We start from the raw sequence: 26,712 nt of genomic DNA, 5'->3' as shown, positions 1-26,712 counted from the left end.
TACCCACGCCCACAACTCCTTTGTGTTCTACTCGTGTATATAACATCTACGCATAGACCTGGCTCGGATGCCACTGTTGGGGAACGTAGTAATTTCAAAAAAATTCCTACGCACACGCAAGATCATGGTGATGCATAGCAATGAGAGGGGAGAGTGTTGTCTACGTACCCTCGTAGACCGTAAGCAGAAGCGTTATGATAGCGCGGTTGATGTAGTCGTACGTCTTCACGATCGACCAATCATGGTATCGAAAGTACGACACCTCCGCGATCTGCACACGTTCGGCTCGGTGACGTCCCACGAACTCACGATCCAGTAGAGTGTCGAGGGAGAGCTTCGTTAGCACGATGGCGTGATGGCGATGATGATGCTACCGGAACAGGGCTTTGCGTAAGCACCGCTACGATATGACCGAGGTGGATTATGGTGGAGGGGGGCACCGTACACAGCTGGAAACAATCAACTTGTGTGTCCTAGGGTGCCCCTGCCCCCGTATATAAAGGAGCAAGGGGGAGGCCGGCCGGCCTTGGGGCGCGCCAAGGAGAGGGAGGAGTCCTCCTCCTAGTACGAGTAGGACTCCTCCTTTCCTAGTCCAACTAGGAAGAATGAGGGGGAAGGAAAGAGAGGGAGAGAGGGAAGGAAAGAGGGGGCGCCGCCCCCTCCTTGTCCAATTCGGACTCCCAAGTGGGGGGGCAGCGCTATGGCCCCTCCTCTCTCACACACAAGGCCCATGTTGGCCCATTAGTTCCCCCGGGGGTTCCGATAACCCCCCGACACTCCGATAATTATACGGTGACCCCCGGAACTCATCCGGTGTCCGAATATAGTCATCCAATATATCAATATTTATGTCTCGACCATTTCGAGACTCATCATCATGTCCGTGATCACATCCGGGACTCCGAACTATCTTCGGTACATCAAAACACATAAACTCATAATACCGATCGTCACCGAACGTTAAGCATGCGGACCCTACGGGTTCGAGAACTATGTAGACATTACAGAGACACGTCTCTGGGTCAATAACCAATAGCGTAACCTGGATGTTCATATTGGTTGCTACATATTCTACAAAGATCTTTATCGGTCAAACCGCATAACGATATACGTTGTTCCCTTTGTCATCGGTATGTTACTTGCCCGAGATTCGATCGTCGGTATCTCAATACCTAGTTCAATCTCGTTACCGGCAAGTCTCTTCACTCATTTCGTAATGCATTATCCCGCAACTAACTCATTAGTCACATTGCTTGCAAGGCTTATATTGATGTGCATTACCGAGAGGGCCCAGAGATACCTCTTCGACAATCGGATTGACAAATCCTAATCTCGATCTATGCCAACTCAACAAACACAATTGGAGACACATGTAGATCACCTTTATAATCACCCAGTTACGTTGTGGCGTTTGGTAGCACACAAAGTGTTCCTCTGGTATTCGGGAGTTGCATGATCTCATAGTCATAGGAACATGTATAAGTTATGGAGACAGCAATAGCAACAAACTAAACGATCATCCTGCTAAGCTAACGCGTGGGTCAAGTCAATCACATCATTCTCTAATGATGTGATCCCGTTAATCAAATGGTAACTCACGCCTATGGTTAGGAAACATAACCATCATTGATTCAACGAGCTAGTCAAGTAGAGGCATACTAGTGACACTCTGTTTGTCTATGTATTCACACATGTACTAAGTTTCCGGTTAATACTTCTAGCATGAATAATAAACATTTATCATGATATAAGGAAATATAAATAACAACTTTATTATTGCCTCTAGGGCATATTTCCTGCAGTACCTTACCATCGCTCGTAGTAGCTCTTGGGTATTTGATACCGGTGCGGTTGCTCATATTTGTAACTCAAAACAGGAGCTACGGAATGAGCGGAGACTGGTGAAGGACGAGGTGACGATGCGCGTCAGGAATGGTTCCAAGGTCGATGTGATCGCCGTCGGCACGCTACCTCCAAATCTACCTGCGTGATTAGTTTTAAACCTTAATAATTGTTATTTAGTCCCAGCTTTGAGCATGAGCATTGTATCAGGATCTCGTTTAATGTGATATGGCTACTCATTTAAATTCTAGAATAATTGTTGTTCCATTTATATGAGAGATATGTTTTATGGTCATGCCCCGCTAGTCAATGGTTTGTTTTTGTTTAATCTCGAACGTGATCTTACACATATTCATAGTGTGAATGCCAAAAGGTGTAAGGTTGATAATGATAGTCCCACATATTTGTGGCACTGCCGCCTTGGTCACATTTGTGTCAAACGCATGAAGAAACTCCATGCAGATGGACTTTGAGTCTCTTTATTATGAATCATTTGACACGTGTGAACCATGCCTCATGGGCAAAATGACCAAGACTCCGTTCTCCGGAACAATGGAGCGAGCGACCAACTTATTGGAAATCATACATACTGATGTGTGCGGTCCAATGAGCGTTGAGGCTCGCGGTGGCTACCGTTATGTTCTCACCCTCACTGATGACTTAAGTAGATATGGGTATGTCTACTTGATGAAACACAAGTCTGAGACCTTTGAAAAGTTCAAGGAATTTCAGAGTGAGGTAGAGAATCAACGTGACAGAAAGATAAAGTTCTTAAGATTAGATCGTGTAGGGGAATATTTGAGTCACGAGTTTGGCACGCACTAAGAAAATGTGGAATTGTTTCACAACTCACGCCGCCTGGAACACCTCAGCGAAATGGTGTGTCCGAACGTTGTAATCGCACTCTATTGGATATGGTGTGATCTATGATGTCTCTTACCGATCTACCGCTATCATTTTGGGGTTATGCTTTAGAGACTACCACATTCACTTTAAATAGGGCTCCGTTGAAATCCGTTGAGACGACACCGTATGAATTATGGTTTGGGAAGAAACGTAAGCTGTCGTTTCTGAAAGTTTGGGGATGCGATGCTTATGTCAAGAAACTTCAACCTGAAAAGCTCGAACCCAAGTCAGAAAAATGCGTCTTCATAGGATACCCTAAGAAAACTATTGGGTATACCTTCTACCTCAGATCCGAACGCAAGATCTTTGTTGCCAAGAATGGATCCTTTCTAGAGAAAGAGTTTCTCTCGAAAGAAGTAAGTGGGATGAAAGTAGAATTTGATGAGGTACTGCCTCTTGAACCGAAGAGTCGTGCAGCTCAGGAAGATGTTTCTATGGTGCCTGCACCGACTAGAGAAGAAGTTAATGATGATGATCATGAAACTTCGGATCAAGTTGCTACTAAACTTTGTAGGTCCATAAGGACACGTTCCGCACCAGAGTGGTACGGCAACCCTGTCCTGGAAATCATGCTGTTAGACAACGGTGAACCTTCGAACTACGAAGAAGCGATGTACCAGACCTGATGTGAACCTTGTCGTAAGTTTGGTAGGAAGGTACCAAAGTAATCCCGGCAAGGAACACTGGACAGTGGTCAAGAATATCCTAAAATACCTGAAAAGGACTAAGGATATGTTTCTGGTTTATGGAGGTGATGAAGAGCTCGGCGTAAAGGGTTACGTCGATGCTAGCTTCGACACAGATCTGGATGACTCTGAAACGTCCATTTTGCATCATGCTTTTATATCAATATTTATTGCATTATGGGCTGTTATTACACATTATGTCACAATACTTATGCCTATTCTCTCTTATTTTACAAGGTTTACATAAAGAGAGAGAATGCCGGCAGCTGGGATTCTGGGCTGGAAAAGGAGCAAATATTAGAGACCTATTCTGCACAGCTCCAAAAGTCCTGAAACTTCAGGGAAGACGTTTTCAGAATATATAAAAAATACTCAGTGGAAGAAGTTCACCAGGGGGGCCACACCCTGCCCACGAGGGTGGGGGGCACGCCCCTACCCCCTGGGCGTGCCCCCCTACCTCGTGGGCCCCCTGGTGGCCCTCCGATGGCTATCTTCTGCTATATGAAGTCTTTCGATGAGAAAAAAAATCATAAGCCATCTTCTCGGACGAAACTCCACCGCCACGAGGCGGAACCTTGGCGGAACCAATCTAGGGCTCTGGCGGAGCTGTTCTGCCGGGGAAACTTCCCTCCGGGAGGGGGAAATCATCGCCATCGTCATCACCAACGCTCCTCTCAACGGGAGAGGGCAATCTCCATCAACATCTTCACCAGCACCATCTCCTCTCAAAACCCTAGTTCATCTCTTGTCTCCAAGTCCGGGATTGGTACCTGTGGGTTGATAGTAGTGTTAATTACTCCTTGTAGTTGATGCTAGTTGGTTTATCTGGTGGAAGATCATATGTTCAGATCCAATATGCATATTAATACCCCTCTGATTATGAACATGAATATGCTTTGTGAGTAGTTACGTTTGTTCCTGAGGACATGGGAGAAGTCTTGCTATTAGTAGTCATGTGAATTTGGTCTTCGTTCGATATTTTAATGAGATGTATGTTGTCATCCCTCTAGTGGTGTCATGTGAACGTCGACTACATGACACTTCACCATTATTTGGGCCTAGAGAAAGGCATTGGGGAGTAATAAGTAGATGATGGGTTGCTACAGTGACAGAAGCTTAAACCCTAGTTTATGCGTTGCTTCGTAAGGGGCTGATTTGGATCCATATGTTTCATGCTATGGTTAGGTTTGCCTTAATACTTTTGTTGTAGTTGAGGATGCTTGCAATAGAGGTTAATCATAAGTGGGGTGCTTGTCCAAGTAAGGACACTACCAAGCACCGGTCCACCCACATATCAGATTATCAAAGTACCGAACGCGAATCTTATGAACGTGAGGAAAACTAGCTTGATGATATTCCCATGTGTCCTCGGGAGCGCTTTTCTCTATATAAGAGTTTGTCCAGGCTTGTCCTTTGCTACAAAAAGGATTGGGCCACCTTGATGCACTTTATTTACTTTTGTTACTTGTTGCTCGCTACAAGTTATCCTATCACAAAACTATCTGTTACCACTTCTTTCAGTACTTGCAAACAATACCTTGCTGGAAACCGCTTATCATTTCCTTCTGCTCCTCGTTGGGTTCGACACTCTTACTTATCGAAAGGACTACGATAGATCCCCTATACTTGTGGATCATCAAGACTCTTTTCAGGCGCCGTTGCCGGGGAGTGAATCGCCTTTGGTAGGTGGAATTTGGTAAGGAAAAATTTATATAGTGTGCTGAAAATTACTGTCACTTGTTACTATGGAAAGTAATCCTCTGAGGGGCTTGTTCGGGGTATCTTCACCCTGACCAGTAGAGCAAAGAGTTGCTCCTCAACCTACTGAACCTACTGAAAATGAAAATGTATGCTTTGAAATTCCTTCGGGTATGATAGAAAAACTGCTAGCTAATCCTTTTGTAGGAGATGGAATGAAGCATCCTGATGAGCATCTAATATATGTGGATGAAGTTTGTGGATTATTTAAGCTTGCAGGTGTACCAGGAGATGTTGTTAAGAAGAAGGTCTTCCCTTTATCTTTGAAGGGATATCCATCGACATGGTATAGGCTATGTGATGATATGGGGTCATGGAACTACAAACGATTGAAATTGGAATTTCATCAGAAGTTTTATCCTATGCATCTTGTTCATCGTGATTGCAATTATATATATAATTTTTGGTCTTGCGAAGGAGAAAGCATCGCTCGAGCTTGGGGGAGGCTTAAATCAATGTTATATTCATGCCCCAATCATGAGCTCTCAAGAGAAATGATTATTCAAAATTTTTATGCTCGGCTTTCTGATAGCAATCGCACCATGCTTGATACTTCTTGTGCTGGCTCTTTTATGATGAAGACTATTGAATTCAAATGGGATTTATTGGAAAGGATTAAAGGCAACTCTGAAGATTGGGACCTCGACGAAGGTAAGGAGTCAGGTATGACACCTAAGTTTGATTGTGTTAAATCTTTTATGGATACCGATGTTTTCCATAAATTTAGCACTAAATATGGACTTGACTCTGACATAGTAGCTTCTTTCTGTGAATCTTTTGCTACTTATGTTGATCTCCCCAAGGAGAAGTGGTTTAAATATCATCCTCCCATAGAAGTAAAAGTAGCTTCACCTATTAAAGTTGAAGAAAAGATTATCACTTATAATGATCCTGTTGTTCCTACTTCTTATGTTGAGAAACCACCTTTCCCTGTTAGGATAAAGGATCATGCTAAAGCTTCAATTGTAGTTCGTAAAAGCAATATTAAAACTTATACACCTCCCGAGAAAGTTAAAGTTGAACCTAATATTGCTATTGTTAAAGATCTCTTGTCTGATAATATTGATGGGCATGTTATTTATTTCTGTGATGAAACTGCTAGAATTGCAAAACCGTGTGCTAAAGATAAACCTAGACCTGTGGTAGGCATGCCTGTTATTTCTGTTAAAATAGGAGATCATTGTTACCATGGCTTATGTGATATGGGTGCCTGTGCTAGTGCAATACCTATTAGCCTATATAGAGAAATTATGCATGATATTGCACCTGTTGAGTTAGAAGATATTGATGTCACAATTAAACTTGCTAGTAGAGATACTATTTCACCAATGGAAATTGTTAGAGATGTTGAAGTCTTGTGTGGGAAAACTAAATATCCTGCTGATTTTCTTGTTCTTGGTTCCCCACAAGATAGCTTTTGTCCTATTATATTCGGTAGACCCTTCCTGAACACTGTTAATGCTACCATAGATTGAAAAAGGGATGTTGTTACTATCAGTTTAGATGATATGTCTCATGAATTTAATTTCTCGAAATTTAGTAGACAACACCGTGAAGAAGAATTACCTAGTAAGGATATTATTGGTCTTGCTTCTATTGCCGTACCTCCTAGTGATTCTTTAGAACAATATTTGCTAGACCATGAAAATGATATGTTTATGAATGAAAGAAGGGAAATAGATGAAGTATTCTTTAAATAGGAACCTATTCTGAAAAACAATTTATCTGTTGAAATCCTAGGGGATCCTCCTCCACCCAAGGGTGATCCCGTGTTTGAGCTTAAACTGTTGCCTGATACTCTTAAATATGCTTATCTTGATGAGAAAAAGATATATCCTGTTATTATTAGTGCTAACCTTTCAGAGCATGAGGAAGAGAGATTATTGAAAACTCTGAAGAAGCATCGTGCTGCTATTGGGTATACTCTTGATGATCTTAAGGGCATTAGTCCCACTCTATGTCAACATAAAATAAATTTGGAAGAAGATGTTAAACCAGTTCGTGATCATCAACGACGGCTAAATCCTAAAATGAAAGAAGTGGTAAGAAAGGAAATACTAAAGCTCCTTAAGGCAGGTATAATCTATCCCATTGCTGATAGTCAGTGGGTAAGCCCTGTCCATTGTGTCCCTAAGAAGGGAGGTATTACTGTCGTTCCTAATGATAAAGATGAATTGATTCTCAAAGAATTATTACAGGATATAGGATGGTAATTGATTTTCATAAATTAAATAAGGCCACTAAAAAGGATCATTACCCCTTACATTTTATCGATCAAATGCTAGAAATATTATCCAAACATACACATTTTTGCTTTCTAGATGGTTATTCTGGTTTCTCTCAAATACCTGTGTCAGCTAAAGATCAATCAAAGACTACTTTTACTTGCCCTTTTGGTACTTTTGCTTATAGACGTATGCCTTTTGGTTTATGTAATGCACCTGCTACCTTTCAAAGATGCATGATGGCTATATTCTCTGACTTTTGTGAAAAGATTTGTGAGGTTTTCATGGACGATTTCTCCGTCTATGGATCTTCTTTTGATGATTGCTTAAGCAACCTTGATCGAGTTTTGCAGAGATGTGAAGAAACTAATCTTGTCTTTAATTGGGAAAAGTGCCACTTTATGGTTAATGAAGGTATTGCCTTGGGGCATAAAGTTTCCGAAAGAGGTATTGAAGTTGATAAAGCCAAGGTTGATGCTATTGAAAAGATGCCATGTCCCAAGGACATCAAAGGTATAAGAAGTTTCCTTGGTCACGCCAGATTTTATAGGAAGTTCATTAAGGACTTCTGAAAAATTTCTTGGCCTCTGACTAATTTATTACAAAAAGATATACCATTTGTCTTTGATGATGATTGTGTAGAAGCATTTGAAATACTTAAGAAAGCATTGATCTCTGCACCTATTGTTCAGCCACCTGATTGGAATTTACCCTTTGAAATTATGTGTGATGCTAGTGATTATGCTGTAGGTGCTGTTCTAGGGCAAAGAGTTGATAAGAAATTAAATGTTATTCAATATGCTAGTAAAACCCTAGACAATGCTCAAAGAAATTATGCTACTATTGAAAAAGAATACTTAGCAGTTGTATTTGCTTGTGATAAGTTCAGACCTTACATTGTTGATTCTAAAGTAACTATTCACACTGATCATGTTGCTATTAAATATCTTATGGAAAAGAAAGATGCTAAACCTAGACTTATTAGATGGGTTCTCTTGCTACAAGAATTTGACTTACATATTGTTGATAGAAAGGGAGCTGAGAGCCCCGTTGCAGACAACTTGTCTAGGTTAGAAAATGTGCTTGATGACCCACTACCTATTGATGATAGCTTTCTTGATGAGCAATTAAATGTCATAAATACTTCTCATACTGCTCCATGGTATGCCGATTATGCTAATTACATTGTTGCTAAGTTTATACCACCTAGCTTCACATACCAGCAAAAGAAAAAGTTCTTCTATGATTTGAGGCATTACTTTTGAGATGGCACACATCTTTATAAAGAAGGAGTAGATGGTGTTATTAGATGTTGTGTACCTGAGCATGAACAGGAACAGATCCTACGCAAGTGTCACTCCGAAGCTTATGGAGGACACCATGCTGGAGATAGAACTACACATAAGTATTGCAATCTGGTTTTTATTGGCCTACTCTCTTCAAGGATGCCCGTAAGTTTGTCTTATCTTGTGATGAATGTCAAATAATTGGTAATATTAGTAGACGTCAAGAAATGTCTATGAACTATTCGCTCGTTATTGAACCATTTGATGTTTGGGGCTTTGACTATATGGGACCGTTTCCTTCCTCTAATGGATATACACATATTTTAGTTGCTGTTGATTACGTTATTAAGTGGGTAGAAGCTATTCCAACTAGTAGTGCTGATCATAACACCTCTATTAAAATGCTTAAAGAAGTTATTTTTCCAAGATTTGGAGTCCCTAGATATTTAATGACTGATGGTGGTTCACATTTTATTCATAGTGTTTTCTGTAAAATGCTTGCTAAGTATGATGTTAATCATATAATTGCATCTCCTTATCACCCATAGTCTAGTGGTCAAGTAGAATTGAGTAATAGAGAACTCAAATTAATTTTGCAAAAGACTGTTAATAGATCTAGGAAGAATTGGTCCAAGAAACTTGATGATGCATTATGGGCCTATAGAACTGCATATAAAAATCCTATGGGTATGTCTCCGTATAAAATGGTTTATGGAAAAGCATGTCACTTACCTCTCGAACTAGAACACAAGGCATATTGGGCTATTAAAGAGCTCAATTATGATTTTAAACTTGCCGGTGAGAAGAGGTTATTTGATATTAGCTCACTCGATGAATGGAGAACCCAAGCCTATGAGAATGCCAAGTTGTTTAAAGAAAAAGTTAAAAGATGGCATGATAAAAGGATACAAAAGCGTGAGTTTAATGTAGGTGATTATGTATTGCTATACAACTCTCATTTAAGATTTTTTGCAGGAAAACTCCTCTCCAAATGGGAAGGTCCTTACGTTATCGAGGAGGTCTATCATTCCGGTGCCATAAAAATCAACAACTTCGAAGGCACAAATCCAAAGGTGGTGAACGGTCAAAGAATCAAACATTATATCTCAGGTAATCACATAAATGTTGAAACAAATGTTATTGAAACCGTAACCCCGGAGGAATACATAAGGGACACTTTCCGGAACGTTTCAGACTCCAAAAAGGAATAGGTATGTGGTACGGTAAGTAAACCGACTCCAAAACAGTTTTTAAGGCAATATTTCTCCATTTTGGAATATTTAGAAAAATAGAAAAATAAGAAGCAGTCCGGAAAGGACACGAGGGCTCCACGAGGGTGGAGGGCGTGCCCTACCCCCCTGGGCGCCCCCCTACCTCGTGGGCACCTCGTGTGCTCTCCGGAATCCGTTTTTGTACACGTTACGTATTTTGGTCGTTAAAAATTCATTATATAATCTCCTGGAGGTTTTGACTCCCGTATCACGCAAGTATCTCTTGTCTTTGTTTCGAGCTGTCCTGCTGCAGATTAGAGCAACATGTCGTCCCAGGATTCGGAAGGAGAAAGTTATGTGGCTGATTACCTTGCAGATCCTAAGGTCTATGGGGATGTGGAGCATTGTGGTTGGACTTTGTAAGAAGAAGAGGACTATGAACCTAAGGGAAAGGAGGAGACGAGCTCAGATGAAGATGAAGTCCCACTACCTCAACCTGGGGACATGCATGTGGAGTTCAAAAAGTCAAGCCTCCCGGATAGAGTAAAGAAACATAAGATCGAGTTTATCCCTTTTCGCCTCTTGCAGGAAAATAAGCAGGAACTATGCAAAAAGATACTGAGCCTGGAGCAAGAGATCGAGGACCTAAGGGACCAAAATTCTGTCCTCAAGCGTAAATTAAGGAAGAAGCCTACGCCATCAACAAAATCATCACTGTCTCCACCAACAAAGAAGAATTGAGTATCTGGCATGGGCACACCCCTTGGCAACCGCCAAGCTTGGGGGAGTGCCCCGGTATCGTATCACCATCACTTTTATCTTTACCGTTTTTCTTAGTTCAATCCTTTTGGTAATATCTTGATCTAGTAGAATAAAAGTTCTTAGTATGATCTAGTTGTGAGTTTTGCTTTATAATTCCTTAATGTAATCGAGTCTGTGAGCTATATAATAAAGATTAGTGTTGAGTCAAAGGCTTGATTCTTTTGCCATGATCTTAAGTGAATAAAAGAAAAGAGAAAGAAATAAAAAGAAACAAAGAGATCATGTGTATCTCATGGAGAGTAATGAGCTCACATAGAAAAAGTATGATGAATAAAAGTTGTTGAGAGTTGACAGGCATAGTTTTGGTCATCGTTGCAATTAATATGAAGTAATAAAGAAAGAGAGGTCTTCACATATAGATATACCATCTTGGACATCTTTTATGATTGTGAGCACTCATTAAAATATGACATGCTAAAGAGTTGACGTTGGACAAGGAAGACACGTAATGGGTTATGTTTTCTTGCATCTGAGATAAATTATATTGTCATGGATCATCCAACATGGTTGAGCTTGCCTTTCCCTCTCATGCTAGCCAAATTCATCGCACCAAGTAGAGATACTACTTGTGCTTCCAAATACCCTTAAACCAGTTTTGCCATGAGAGTCCACCATACCTACCTATGGATTGAGTAAGATCCTCCAAGTAAGTTGTCATCGGTACAAAGCAATAAAATTGCTCTCTAAATATGTATGACTTATTAGTGTGGGAGAAAATAAACTTTATACGATCGTGTGATATGGAAGAAATAAAAGCGACAGACTGCATAATAAAGGTCCATATCACAAGTGGCAATATAAAGTAACGTTCTTTCGCATTAAGATTTTGTGCATCCAACTATAAAAGCGCATGACAACCTCTGCTTCCCTCTGCGAAGGGCATATCTTTTACTTTTATCTCCTACATTGCATAAGAGTCCTGGTGATCTTCACCATTCCTTTTTACATTTTATCCTTTGGCAAGCACAATATGTTGGAAAGATCCTGGTATATATGGCTAATTGGATGTGAGTCTCCATGAACTATTATTGTTGACATTACCCTTGAGGTAAAACGTTGGGAGGCAGAACTATAAGCCCATATCTTTCTCTGTGTCCTATTAAAACTCCATACCCATAAGTATTGCGTGAGTGTCAGCGATTGTGGAAGACTATATGATTGTTGAGTATGTGGACTTGCTGAAAAGCTCTTATATATTGACTCTTTCCTATGTTATGATAAATTGCAATTGCTCCAATGACTGAGATTATAGTTTGTTAGTTTTCAATGAAGTTTACGATTCATACTTGAAATTGTGATTGACTTATTACTCTAGCATAAGAAATCATATGACAAGAATTATATAAGTTGCTGTTCTAAGAATGATCATGATGCCCTCATGTCCGTATTTTATTTTTATCGACACCTCTATCTCTAAACATGTGGACATATTTTTCGATTTCGGCTTTCGCTTGAGGACAAGCGAGGTCTAAGCTTGGGGGAGTTGATACGTCCATTTTGCATCATGCTTTTATATCGATATTTATTGCATTATGGGCTGTTATTACACATTATGTCACAACACTTATGCCTATTCTCTCTTATTTTACAAGGTTTACATAAAGAAGGAGAATGTCGGCAGCTGGGATTCTGGGCTGGAAAAGGAGCAAATATTAGAGACCTATTCTGCACAGCTCCAAAAGTCCTGAAACTTCATGGAAGACGTTTTCAGAATATATAAAAAATACTCAGTGGAAGAAGTTCACCAGGGGGGCCACACCCTGCCCACGAGGGTGGGGGGCACGCCCCTACCCCCTGGGCGTGCCCCCCTACCTCGTGGGCCCCCTGGTGGCCCTCCGATGGCTATCTTCTGCTATATGAAGTCTTTCGATGAGAAAAAAAATCATAAGCCATCTTCTCGGACGAAACTCCACCGCCACGAGGCGGAACCTTGGCGGAACCAATCTAGGGCTCTGGCGGAGCTGTTCTGCCGGGGAAACTTCCCTCCGGGAGGGGGAAATCATCGCCATCGTCATCACCAACGCTCCTCTCAACGGGAGAGGGCAATCTCCATCAACATCTTCACCAGCACCATCTCCTCTCAAAACCCTAGTTCATCTCTTGTCTCCAAGTCCGGGATTGGTACCTGTGGGTTGATAGTAGTGTTAATTACTCCTTGTAGTTGATGCTAGTTGGTTTATCTGGTGGAAGATCATATGTTCAGATCCAATATGCATATTAATACCCCTCTGATTATGAACATGAATATGCTTTGTGAGTAGTTACGTTTGTTCCTGAGGACATGGGAGAAGTCTTGCTATTAGTAGTCATGTGAATTTGGTCTTCGTTCGATATTTTAATGAGATGTATGTTGTCATCCCTCTAGTGGTGTCATGTGAACGTCGACTACATGACACTTCACCATTATTTGGGCCTAGAGAAAGGCATTGGGGAGTAATAAGTAGATGATGGGTTGCTAGAGTGACAAAAGCTTAAACCCTAGTTTATGCGTTGCTTCGTAAGGGGCTGATTTGGATCCATATGTTTCATGCTATGGTTAGGTTTGCCTTAATACTTTTGTTGTAGTTGCGAATGCTTGCAATAGAGGTTAATCATAAGTGGGATGCTTGTCCAAGTAAGGACAGTACCCAAGCACCGGGCCACCCACATATCAGATTATCAAAGTACCGAACGCGAATCTTATGAACGTGATGAAAACTAGCTTGACGATATTCCCATGTGTCCTCAGGAGCGCTTTTCTCTATATAAGAGTTTGTCCAGGCTTGTCCTTTGCTACAAAAAGGATTGGGCCACCTTGCTGCACTTTATTTACTTTTGTTACTTGTCTCTCGCTACAAGTTATCTTATCACAAAACTATATGTTACCACTTATTTCAGTACTTGCAAAGAATACATTGCTGGAAACCGCTTATCATTTCGTTCTGCTCCTCGTTGGGTTCGACACTCTTACTTATCGAAAGGACTGCGATAGATGCCCTATACTTGTCGGTCATCAGACTCCAAGTCACAAACCTGATACGTGTACATTTTGAATGGTGGGGCAGTCAGTTGGTGTAGTTGCAATCAAAGCGTTGTTGCGGGATCTACATGTGAAGCGGAGTACATAGCAGCCTCGGAGGCAGCACAGGAAGCAGTCTGGATGAAGGATTTCATCACCGACCTAGGAGTTATTCCAAATGCGTCGGGCCCAATGACTCTCTTCTGTGACAACACTGGAGCTATTGCCCTTGCCAAGGAGCCCAGGTTTCACAAGAAGACCAGGCATATCAAGCGTCGCTTCAACTCCATTCGTGAATATATTCAAGATGGAGACATAGATATTTGTAAAGTGCATACGGATCTGAATGTCACAGATCCGTTGACTAAACCTCTTCTGCGAGCAAAACATGATCAACACCAGAACTCTATGGGTGTTCGATCCATCACAATGTAACTAGATTATTGACTCTAGTACAAGTGGGAGACTGTTGGAAATATGCCCTAGAGAAAATACTAAAGTGGTTATTATTATATTTCCTTGTTCATGATAATTGTCTATTGTTCATGCTATAACTGTATTAACCGCAAACCGTAATACATGTGTGAATATATAGATCGTAATATGTCCCTAGTAAGCCTCTAGTTAACTAGCTCGTTGATCAATAGATGGTCATGGTTTCCTGACCATGGACATTGGATGTCGTTGATAACGGGATCACATCATTAGGATAATGATGTGATGGACAAGACCCAATCCTAAGCGTAGCACAAGATCGTGTAGTTTGTTTGCTAAAGCTTTTCTAATGTCAAGTATCATTTCCTTAGACCATGAGATTGTGCAACTCCCGGATACCGTAGGAATGCTTTGGGTGTGCCAAACATCACAACGTAACTGGGCGGCTATAAAGGTGCACTACAGGTATCTCCGAAAGTATCTGTTGGGTTGGCACGAATTGAGACTGGGATTTGTCACTCCGTATGACGAAGAGGTATCTCTGGGCCCACTCGGTAATGCATCATCATAACGAGCTCAATGTGACTAAGGAGTTGGTCACGGGATCATGCGTTACAGAACGAGTATAGAAACTTGCCGGTAACGAGATTGAACGAGGTATGGGGATACCGATGATCAAATCTCGGGCAAGTAACATACCGATAGACAAAGGGAATTGCATACAGGATTGATTGAATCCTCGACATCGTGGTTCATCCGATGAGATCATCGTGGAACATGTGGGAGCCAACATGGGTATCCAGATCCCGCTGTTGGTTATTGGCCGGAGAGATGTCTCGATCATGTCTGCATGATTCCCGAACCCGTAGGGTCGACACACTTAAGGTTCGATGACGCTAGAGTTGTTATGGGAAATAGTATGTGGTTCGAAGGTTGTTTGTAGTCCCGGATGCGATCTCGGACGTCACGAGGAGTTTCAGAATGGTCTAAAGGTGAAGAATTATATATGGAAAGTCTTGTTTCAGTCGCCGGAATAATTTCGGGGGTTATCGGTATTGTACCGAGACCACCGGAAGGTGTCCGGAGGTCCACCGGATGGGGCCACCTACCTCGATGGGCCTAATGGGCTGAACAAAGGGGGGGGAACCAGCCCCTCGTGGGCTGGTGCGTCCCCCAAAGGGGCCCAAGGCACCTAGGGTTAGAAACCCTAGGGGGTGAGGGCGCCTCCCACCTGACTTGGGGGGCAAGTCCCCCCTTGGCCGCCGCCCCCTCCTTGTAGATGTGATCTAGGGGGCCGGCCCTCTCTCCCCTTTCCCCTATAAATATAGGGGGGAGGTGGGAGGGCTGCCACACCCTTCCCCTGGCGCAGCCCCTTCCCCCTCTCCAACACCTCCTCCTCCATAATGCTTGGCGAAGCTCTGTCGGAGAACCACGAGCTCCATCACCACCACGTCGTTGTGCTGTCGGAGTTCTCCCTCAACTTCTCCTCTCCCCTTGCTGGATCAAGAAGGAGGAGACGTCCCCTGGTTGTACGTGTCTTGAACGCGGAGGCGCCGTCCGTTCGGCGCTAGATCGGATGTTCCGCGATTTGAATCGCCACGAGTACGACTCCATCATCCGCGTTTCATGTAACGCTTCCGCTTAGCGATCTTCAAGGGTATGAAGATGCACTCCCTCTCTCTCGTTGCTAGCATCTCCTATATTGATCTTGGTGACATGTAGGAAAATTTTAAATTATTGCTACGTTCCCCAACACGATAATTGCCACACCGTGCGGCATGTAGTAACATCGCCCACACGTTTTTACACTAAAGTTGCCATCTGAAAGAAACAAATCTCAAAAAAACTGAAACTTGTCATTCAAACAGAAAGTTGCCATACTTCATAAGACTAGCCATGATGGAGATTAACATACACATATCCCTAGACTATATTACTACCTTCATAGTGGGTAGTAACATAAGTGCAAATTATCATTTATTAGGTTATAGACTCATATTGAATTGGGACATGTGATGTTACAGTAACTAGCTAAGTTACTCAAACTATCTCTCTCCTCATTAACTCATTGACACATAAACAAATTTGCTGAGTTGGATTTGATGTTACTGCTGAAGTTACTCCCACTGTGGCTAGTTAAAGTTGTCATCCTTTTGTAACTAAGATTAGCTACAGTGGAGAGTAACATACACTAGTCACATACACATATCCCTAGACTATATTACTATCTTCATAGTGGGTAGTAACATAAGTGTGGTGTCATGCAAAGGCTTATTTATTAGGTTATAAACTCATATTGCATTGAGACATGTGATGTTACAGTAACTAGCTAAGTTACTCAAACTACATCTCTCCTTATTAATTTATTACCACATAAGCAAATTTGCTGAGTTGGACTCGATATTACTGCTGAAATTACTTCTATTGTGACTAGTCTAAAGTGGCCATAAAAAAATATGGACGGAATTACTTCGTATCACGTGTGTGAGCATTATCATTTGGGAAAATAAACGGACTTAAAACGTGTGTGAGCATTATCATTTGGGAAAAATAAAGAGACTTGAAACAAAGAGGCGACCACGGTCAGTTTCCAGCACAGTCCATCGCCAACTTCCCTCCTTCCCCTTCTCCCCTCCCCAAAACCTCCTCGCCGCCGGCCAATCGGGCATCCGCCATGGTCTACCTCCCGCCCCACCGGCGCCACTCCAGCAGCTCCGAGCCCGCCCCAACCCCTTTCCCACCGATCTCCTCCCTCCAGTCCCTTTCCATCTCCTCCCCTCGCGGTCGCGGGCGTCACCACCTCCGCCCGTCCAACAACAAGATCATCCACGCCGCGGGCTGCGTCTCCCGCTGGTCCCCGCTCCCGCCCTTCCCCCCCGGCTCCGGCGACGCCGACACTTTCCGCCTCGTCCCCTTCCCCTGCGATCCCATCGAGCGCGAGACCGGCGCCAAGCCCCTCGTCCTCGCCCTCTCCTCCCCGAAAAGCGCCCCCGGCTCCGCGGAGGCCGCGGTCGCGGCCATCACCGAGAGTTTCTTGCCGGACCTCCTAGCCGCGGCGGAGAGGGCGAGAGCGACGGCGCGCGATGCGCCCACGGAAGACGAGGAGGTAAAGCTGAGCCTCGTGGCAAGGGTGGGCAAGGTCCTGTTCCAACCGTGAGTCTTCTCCTACATTTGTCCGTCCACCATTTCATTTCTTGAACCTGTGCTTCGTGTCACATCACATTGTGATTAATGCGCAAAGAGCTGCTTTCTTTGGGTGATGTTGTGTAGCGGACCTAGCGGCGGACCCGTCTCCCTGGACTCTGTCCGCGACGCAGCAAAAGCAGGGGCAGAAGGATCGAGGAGCCAGGTCCGTAAATCGTTCTATACGAATTTGCCCGGCAAGTGTGTGGATGAGATTGGGATGTATATTGGGAAGCTGACGGATCTGAAGTTCGATTCATCAAAAAAGCACTACCATGTCAAGGTTCGGACGTCCCGACAGTTTGAGAGTTATACCTGGTTATTTTTCAGATGAGTGTGAATTGACTTTGGGGCCTGTAAATACCTGATAGGTGTTTGACAAGCAGCGAAGTGATACGACGATGTCTTGCAAATGCACCGTGCAAGAGGATGGGAAGCTTGTGATCCACAAGGTCTGTATAGTATACATTTATGTCCTTTCTTTTGGTTTTCAGATCTCAGCGTGACAGTTAACGTTTAGCGCTAACACAGTATGAAATATTGGGATTGTGCATAGTTTTGTTCTTTTACGCCTGACAATTAAGTCGTCTCAATTTATAAGTTGGTATTCATTGAGACGATGTATGCTGCTAACTTTTTAGCCATCAATTATCATGCTTGTCTTTGTTCAAAGGAAATTTTTGGGCAATTCAGATGAAGGAATGCGTAAATAGAATCAGTTTGTATACACGATATCATTCACTATATGCGTACCACTATATGTGGTCTTCTGATTGCCACTCAAGTGGGCGGTGTTTCCTTCTTTCTCTAAAGCAGCCGTGTCTCTTGTTTGTGGTCTATAACTTGGACAATTAGCTCTGAACTCAGTATGTTTTTTAACTCAAAAAACTGCAGCAATAAAACTCAGTGTGACAGCATTGTTATGGAAAAGCAACTATGTTTGCTTGAAATGAGTTGAATGGAGATTGTTTCACTGGCAGATGTAGGCTATAGTCGATGCGATTATTATTCTTTTTTGCCTTGTTTCTTTTCATTCTACTGCTGATTTTGTTGGGCATAACATTTTCCCTTAGATAGGTGAGGAGATGTGCAAAATTTCATTTATACCATGTATAGGGCCAGTTGGTTAGGTTATAATACGTGGCCCACATACTGTGGCTTGTGCTAAATTGCTCAGATATACTATTCATTACAAGCCGCCAGCTAACAATGGTTTTCTTTCTCATTAGTCTCCACTGTTACTTCTCGTGCAGGTTGAATTGAACCAGATACGGCAGCTGGTGGAGGACATATCCTGCCTGTCCAAAGATTTTGATTTAAGGCTGATGTTGCGTACAAAAAGGATCCTGAAGAACATAGACGTGAGTTCATATTAGAACTACCTTGAGCCTTTCTGTTACGATCTTATCTTCTGCAGACTCATCTGATATCACTTGCAGCCTGAAGTGGAAAATGCCATAAAGAGCTTAGTGTCTTCAGCTATTGTTGATCCTGATGCCAAAGGGGGACTTAAATGGCCACTTGGGAATGAGTCGATTGGTGAGAGGTTCAGCATAGTTGGGGTGTGGCATACAAGCTATAGTGCTTTCAGGAATAAAACCTTAAGGTTGAAGCTCAGGTGTGCTGACCGGTTTGACCACCGGAGCTCCACTGGAGAGATTTCCAATGAAGTTACCTTCAAACTAACTGGCATATCTGAGAGACTGCAGGTTACTACACGATAAATCAATTCATAAGATAATATATTTTTTGACGTGTTTTCATAAGATAATATCATTTTTTTTATTTGTGATGTTCCTGAGCAAATTATTTGGTTGCATGTGGTAGGGGAACTTTTGGTCTATGGGTGTATATACACCCTATATGGAAAAACATATTAGTAATTAAATAAGTGAAAAAATTCTGAAAATATTTTTGAATTAAAGTTGACCTTCCATTGCTTGTAAGAAAAAATCCATAAAAAGATAAAAACCTTTTGACTTCTTTTCAGAAAAAATAAAAGTTTCGGCAAGAATAGTGTGAACAGTGACCTATAATAGCAAATAATTTTTGTTTTCTTGCCATGAAGTCAATGCTGAGTTTTTGTTCTCAGAAATTTATATACTAGTGCAAAAGAATGTCAAGTTTATTCCAAAAAAACTTCTAAACTTTTGACTTTTTTGTAATTATTAAAAAATAATCTCATATAAGGTGTATATACACCCAGGAACTGAAGGGTATTTCCCGTTGCATGTGTGACTTACCTGCATTTTATACTGGCTTTGCTTGACCTAATGTCCAAACAACAACCCTCTTGTGGCTATTTCATACGCATGTAATGCGCACACCTAATATCCTGTTTTAGTGCTGACATTTGGCTACTCTCAATTGGAATTACCATGTCATGTGCACACCTAATATTCTGTTCTCCTACCAACATATGAGTGCTTTGTGTTTTCTAACCGACTGTGGATTGAACAGCACAATGATTCTGTCTCCTTAAGCATTTACCAGGATGGGAATGAAGAGGTGGACACTCTGAAGGGGATGCTGGACTCTGCGGTGCAGATGATCTGGGACACTGTTTTGAGCTACAAGATCAAGCCTTGAGCTTGGGTATGCTTTTTTTTTTCCGAAACGGAGGCAAAAGATTTGCCTCATCTATTAAATAAGAAGAGGATAGAGTTTGTTACAAGGGCACACTTTTAGACGGCATGGAAGATTACTCACACAAAATAATGTTCCCTAATATTTCTGCTCCGGCGGTGATCCAAAGGTTTGCCTCGCAGATGATGTTGTTTAGCAAGATTGGTGGCGGAGCACTCCTGTTCCGGAAAACACGGGCATTCCGCTCGTTCCAAATGGTCCATGACACGAGCATGGTTAGAGAGGCCATGGCCTTCCTGTTGGGGACTCCGGCACCGGTCCTATTTGTCCACCATTCCTTGACCGAACTCTCAAGATGCCACATAGAGGTGTCCATATGATGAAGCCCAAATTTTGCAATGACCAAGTTCCATAGCCTAATAGTGAAGCGGCACTTGAAGAAAAGGTGCGGTCCACTTTCTTGCTCTCGCTTGCAAAGGGTGCAAAGACCACAATTTGGCCATCCACGTTTTTGTAGTCTATCCGCGGTCCAAATTCTGTCTTGGATAGCCAACCAAGCGAAGAATTTAGCCTTTGGTGGCGCCCAAGTTTTCCAAACCATTTGGTCCATGGGAGAGAGAACCAAGCCAAGGAATTGGGCCTTGTAGGCGGAGGCTGCAGTGTAGTGCCCGCTTGTCGTATGCTTCCACACAATAGTATCTTCAGAGAGTGCATCCAGATGTACATCATTCACAAGTGTCCATAGTGTGAAGAATTGTCGGATGTGCTCAGCGGAGACAACCGTGGAGGTGTTGATCTTGAGGATCCATGCATTATTTTGTAGGGCCTCCCGCACCTTCCAATTCTTCCTTGAGGAGGCCACAAAGACGAGCGGGGCAACATCCTTAGGCTTGCACCCATGGAGCCAGGGTGAATCCCAAAAAGGCGTTTTAGCGCCGTTCCCCATGGTGATGGTCGTGGATGCATAGAAGAAGTCAAGGTCCTCCTCATTACATGGATTTCCCAAGCCCACCCACAACTTTTGTGGTGCCGTCCATTCAAACCATGGCCATCTCAAGCGCAAGGCCCGCGCGAATTTATCGGTGTTGAGAACCCCTAGGCCGCCATATTCGCACGGGCGGCAAACCATCTCCCAGTTTACCTTGCACTTGGCGCCCGTCGTCTTATCCGATCCCGACCAAAGGAAAGCCTGCTCCAGTTTGTTGATATTGTGAAGAATGCCCGGCGGTATGACCAAAGATGTGATGAAATAGACCGCTTGCGAGGTGGCAACAGACTTAACAAGTGTCGTCCGTCCAATGGTGGTGATGTTTTGCCCCTCGTATGTCACCAACTTGGCCGCAATTTTGTCCTCAAGAAATTGCAAATCCACCTTCTTAAGCTGCCAGACGGACAATGGAAGACCCAAGTATCTTATGGGGAAGGACGCCCTGTTAGCTGGCAATCCTTGCAGAATGTGCTCCAGGTTTAGGTGATTGCATCGAATGGGCACAACCGAGCTCTTGTGAAAATTGGTGCATAGTCCGGTGACCTCCCCAAATCCGCGCAAAATGGCCGAGAGGTTGTCAATATCTTTTTTGATTGGAGCCATGAAAACAGCTGCATCGTCTGCATATAGTGAAGTTCGCACCATGATCCCTCTCCCACGAATTTTGTGGAGTAGTCCTTTTCGGGTTGCCAGCTCCAGTAGTTGTTGGAGTGTGTCAATTGCAATGACAAAAAGGAGCGGGGATAGGGGGTCCCCCTGCCGAAGGCCCCTACCGTGCTTGATGGGGTTGCCAGCCACCCCGTTTAACAGAATCCTAGAAGATGATGTGCAAAGAAGAGCCGCAATCCAATCCCGAAACTTGGGGGGAAACCCCCTCCGCCGAAGGAGGTCGAGGATGTATTCCCATCTGACCGAGTCGAAGGCTTTGCGTATATCTAGCTTGAACAGGAGAGACGGAGTCTTGCATTTGTGTAGCCTACGGGCCAAGTTCTGGACACACATGAAGTTATCGTGGATGCTTTTGCTCTTGATGAATGCACTTTGGGCGTTAGAGACCAAGCTGTTCATGCGCGGGGCGAGATGGATGGAAAGAATTTTTGCGATAATCTTGGCGACGGCATGAATGAGACTAATGGGCCTGTAGTCCGCAATCCCCTCCGCGCACTCTTTCTTGGGCAACAACACTATATTTGCGGAGTTGAGCCAATGGAGACTAGATGTGTGAAGGGAGTCAAACTGGTGTATCACCCTCATCATGTCGAACTTAATGACGTCCCAACACTTCTTTAAAAAAGCTCCAGTGAAGCCGTCTGGGCCGGGCGCCTTGTCACTTGGCATGTCATTGATTGCCTCACGTACCTCCTCAACGGTGATGGGTGAGTCGAGGCCGTGCAAGTCATGTACCTCTAAGTTGAGCTCCTCCCAGTTTAGATCCTTATTGCACGTGTTTCCTTTTTTCATCACTTCAGAAAAGTGGTCCAGAATGAGCTTCTCCTTAGCGTCATGCTCGATGATCCACCCTTGGTCATGTTTTAGCCTATGAATGTGATTTTTCCTCCTTCTAGCATTAATCCGGCAATGGAAGAACTTGGTGTTGGCATCACCCTCCTTGAGGTTAGCAATTCTCGCACTTTGCTTTTTCCGAGCTTTCTCAAGCACGGCCAAGCTAATGACCCTCCTTTTAAGCCTCGCCCTAAGGTCACTCTCCTCGGGGGAGAGTTGTCGGGTCTCTTGAGCGATGTCGAGGCGTAGGATCACGAATAGTGCAGCGTGTAGGTGAACCTTTGCCTTGGAGAAAAGGCCCCTACTCCATTCGGAAAGGCGGAGAGCCACCTTCTTGAGCTTATGGAACAGGACTTGATATGGCTCAACATGCTCGAGCGGCTCAATCCAAGCCTTTTTGACCACCTCCATAAAGTCGGGCATAGCAATCCAAAAAATTTCAAACTTGAAGGTTCTAGGCCTCCGAGGCCCCTTGTCATCCGCGAGGAGAAGCGGGCAGTGATCGGATAGAGAGGACGAGAGGACGTGAAGCAGATGAGTGCTGAAAGTGGTGTCCCACTCGGCATTGCAAAAAAACAAGTCCAGTTTGCACATAGTCGGGTTTTCCCTCTCGTTGCTCCAAGTGAACCTCCTATTTTGCAGGTGTATCTCTTTAAGCTCACAACTTTGCAGTGTCGCTCGAAACCGATTAATTCTACTTCGATTGACATGCCTTTTATTTTTGTCTCTTGCACTATAAATTTGGTTGAAATCCCCAGCCGCAAGCCATGGCATGCCATTGGGCGGTTTTTGGCTGATAAGCTCCGCGAAGAAGGCATCTTTGCGAGAAGAATCCGCGGGGCCGTACACGGTGGTGAGCTTGTATTGCACATCGGAGTCACGAAAACGGACCATGGCGGACAGGCAGAAGGTGGTAGCTGTGATGTTGAACATTTCCACAAGGTGATCGTCCCAGAGCAGCAAAATGCCTCCACGAGTGCCGTCCGTCGGCCTTTGCGCAAAACTGCAGAGTCTGCTCCCTCCTAAGAAGGAAGCTGTGAAGATGTCGACATTGTGAAGCTTTGTTTCCTGTAGACACACAATATGGCAAGAAGAAGCAGCGATGGTGGCGCTGACAGTAGCTCGTCTTTCCGGACAGTTGAGGCCCCGGACATTCCAACACATAACATTGATAGGTTGCACTAACATGGCAACATGGAGTACACTTCTGAGCTTGGCCACATGCCACACACAACCCAGCTATGGTTATGCTTGTGCCATGCAACCCAACCACACTTACACGGACCAACACACATGGACCAGGATTTAGCTAACATAGAGAACATTTCAACCCAAAGACATCAACTTGCTCAGGTGGAGGCCTGCAGAGCAGCAGCGGCATCCTCCATCCTCTCCATGTCCATAGCACCCTCCCCTCCGTGCTGGATGAGGGCGTCCTCCACACCCATTGCCTGCACATCATCTAACCTGAACAAGTCTCGCATGGCAGATATCACCTCCAGCGGCAGCTGCTCCTTGAAACGTTCAGCAAATGCATCCAGGGCCTTGGCCGTGATGTCTTCTCCGTCCTTAACGATCCCCAGACTACGAGCAACCAGGATCTCAGCCGCTGGCGCTGGCACCACCCTTGCTCTGCCAGCAGCTTTGAGCCTTGCACTGGTCCTGTGCAGCGAGAGGCCCGCACTTGTTCGGGCAATGTTCACTCCAGCAAGAGTCTTACGACGCGCAGCAGGAGGCCTGGGAGGCGTTGATGCAGGGGAGGGCAGCAAGGGCTCCTGCCGATCTTCAAAGAGCACGGTCATGCCAACCCCAGCTGGCTGCAGATCAGCAGCAGCCCTGCGGAGCCGCACCGGGGATGGCGTGCGCTGAAGCGGCCCATTGGAGATGAGCGGGGGGGGGGGGTGGGCGAAGCCTCGAACCCAGGGGGCTTCACCGGCGACAGAGGAGGGAGCAGATGCGTTGGTGAGCATAGCTGCAACACCGTCGGGGACGGGACCGCCAGAGGTGCTGTCATTGCCTGAGCCTCGTCCCTCTTGGAGCAAGCAAGTCGAGGCAGCACCGACGTGGGGGAAAGCGGGGGCGAGACCGGTGGCGTAAGACTCTCCTAGGAGCGTCTGCGTGCAGCCCGCGGTGAGCCTTGGCGTGCCGGGCTGCGGCCACGCACCGGCTGTAGCTCCAAGGCGTCTGCCCCTTCGTCACTAGCGGAGCCAGAGCCCATCAGGACCAAGGGTGGCACGGCCGGCGCAGCGTCACCCAGGGCGGCCACAGCTTCAGCGCCATGGCGCCTCCCGCCCTTGCCGCTCGAGCGATCGCGAGACCTCTCCTGGCCATCTTGCCGCTGACGGTCACGGGCGCCCCTGGACAGGGAGCGACGGATGCGGTCGCGCCAACCGCCCTGTGCGCGCGGGCCATCACGCCCGCGGCGGCCGCCGCGGTCGTCGTCGTCGTCGCGCCGCGCCGGGCGCTTGACGTCGCTGGGCTGACCAGCACGCCTGTCTCCCCGCCGCACCGTGCCGTCCACTGTACGGCGGAACCAGGTGTACTCGTAGAGGTCAGGAGGTGGTGGGTCGTCGTCGTCCCGCGCCTTGGAGTGGTCCTCGAGCAGGTCCAGGTGCAGCAGCACACGGTGTCTCAGGCCGCGCCGGCCGCGGCGTCGGAGGCCGCGGGCGGGCAGCGTGAGCCACTTCACCTTAGGAATGGCGTTGGGGTCGGACGTCCACGCCCAGAGCGATAGGTCGCGTGTGTCCTCCCGGCGCAGAGACCGCTGCTCGATGTAGTCGAGGGAGCACCGACGGCCGATGACGAACGCAGCGACGTACTCATTCCAGGCATGGACCGGGATCCCCTCGATGCACAAACGGACGTGGTGCATCATGTCTTCATTGTCAGCGTGCACCTCGAGCCTCCAGGCGCGGACGAAGAGAGAGGAGTTGCCGACGAGGAAGTCGCCACGGTTGACGGCGTCCGCGCAATTGTGCTGGTACATGAACTTGACGAGGTACTGCTCGGGGAAGTGCCGCACAACACTCACGTCCGCCGGCCGGAAGCCGAAGGTGGCGGCGAACGCAGCGGCCACGGTGTGGCAAGGGACATCCTCACGGGCCCCTTCAAACCAGGCCACGGCAGCGTTGGTGGAGAGCAGCACCGACTCCGCCTGCATCTCCGGCGTGGCAGGGACCACGACGAAGTCTTCCTCCGGCCGGTTGGCCGCGTCACCCAGCCTTGACATGACGGGGTTGGTGTCGCCTAGCAGCAGCTGCGGAGGGGGTTGGAGGAGAGGCCAGCCCCGTCCCGGGCCGAAGACGGGAACGGTATCTTGAACGACAGCGGCAGCTGGTCGGGGAAGTGGCGGCGGAGGGATGAAGGCGAGGCACGGCAGGGAGCTTAATGGACGCCACTTATTCTTGCAACCGCGAGCCCGGTGGCCATTTTGCAGGCAGTGAGAGCACCGAAATGGCTCACGGCAAGCTGAGGCGCGGTGTCCAGGAGCAAGGCAGCGGCAGCAGCGCCCTTTAAGCCACCACGGGATGGGGGACGACGTGAATGCCTGGGCAGGCAAAGCCGGGCGGCACGGGCCTCGCCGCGATTTGACGAGATGCCAGGCTCCGGTCACATCCGCCTCGCGCCCCGCGCTTGTCGCCGGCATTGAAGAGCAGGCCGTTGGTGGAGATGGGCTGGAGCGTGCTCCCGCCGCGGCGCAGTTATTTCCGTCACCCACCTCACAGTGAAAGCCCGATCCAGACGCAGCTCGCGCCGATCCAGCCGCAGCTCGAGTTGATGGAGCGACCGAACCAGACCCCCGCAGACCGGCACCTAGGGGCGACTCAGGGACGAACTCCGAGTCCGTCGCGGTCCCAGCACCGCGGCCATGGGACGGCGGCGACACCAGATCCGCCCACGATCCACCTGTTGGCCGCGGCAGAGAAGCGGGGCGCGCCGAGCCAGCGGCCGGCAGCCCGGGAGGAGGGGGCGGGAGGGGCATGAACCAGGAGGCGGCAGGTTGGCCGGCATGGGCGGCGGAGGGGGCCGTGGCCGCCGGCGCCAGCGCGGGGCTGGAAGGGGGCGGTGGGCTCATAGGTCTCCTCTCGAGAGTGCTAACCAGCTTGGGTATGCTGACATACAGGGGGAGTACATTGCATTGTCATTGTGTGCCATATAGTTGTTTGACGATGCTTTGGTCTTCCTTGCTAGTTGCTACTGCAATGGGTGTGGTTTACAGACCCGCTGTCTATATAGAGTTGTAGTAGTATTTAGTAGTGGATTACTGAATTGCCATGCTGGTT

General features: G+C 46.0%; 1 protein-coding gene and 1 pseudogene across 2 annotated transcripts; one reads left to right on the top strand and one right to left on the bottom strand.

The window, feature by feature from the left end:
* The first annotated feature begins 16,749 nt into the window (after window positions 1-16,749).
* LOC125515995 (uncharacterized) lies at window positions 16,750-20,280 on the top strand. Of its 2 annotated transcripts, none has more exons than XM_048681478.2 (6): window positions 16,750-17,322; window positions 17,440-17,635; window positions 17,724-17,804; window positions 18,606-18,713; window positions 18,792-19,061; window positions 19,846-20,280. In XM_048681478.2, the coding sequence occupies exons 1-6, from the start codon at window positions 16,844-16,846 to the stop codon at window positions 19,939-19,941; spliced, it is 1,230 nt and encodes a 409-aa protein (XP_048537435.1). In that variant the 5' UTR covers window positions 16,750-16,843; the 3' UTR covers window positions 19,942-20,280. The 2 variants fall into 2 exon arrangements, with proteins under 2 accessions (XP_048537435.1, XP_087383028.1); XM_087526902.1 differs by having other exon boundaries at window positions 19,813-20,280.
* A 2,812-nt stretch (window positions 20,281-23,092) lies between these two features.
* LOC147964382 (uncharacterized) lies at window positions 23,093-25,836 on the bottom strand (annotated as a pseudogene).
* Window positions 25,837-26,712: the final 876 nt, after the last annotated feature.

Source organism: Triticum urartu, chromosome 6A (assembly GCF_056163025.1).
Source record: "Triticum urartu cultivar PI428250 chromosome 6A, HENAU_Tu73, whole genome shotgun sequence".
NCBI classification, from domain to species: Eukaryota; Viridiplantae; Streptophyta; class Magnoliopsida; order Poales; family Poaceae; genus Triticum; species Triticum urartu.
This window is presented reverse-complemented; position numbering and strand designations above follow the sequence as displayed.

Excerpts from the sequence above, each read along its gene's own strand:
- LOC125515995 (XM_087526902.1), top strand. The coding sequence starts at position 16,844 with ATGGTCTACCTCCCGCCCCACCGGCGCCACTCCAGCAGCTCCGAGCCC. Across the intron at positions 17,323-17,439 it reads GGCAAGGTCCTGTTCCAACC|CGGACCTAGCGGCGGACCCG; the intron begins GTGAGTCTTCTC and ends GATGTTGTGTAG. Across the intron at positions 19,062-19,812 it reads GCATATCTGAGAGACTGCAG|CACAATGATTCTGTCTCCTT; the intron begins GTTACTACACGA and ends TGGATTGAACAG.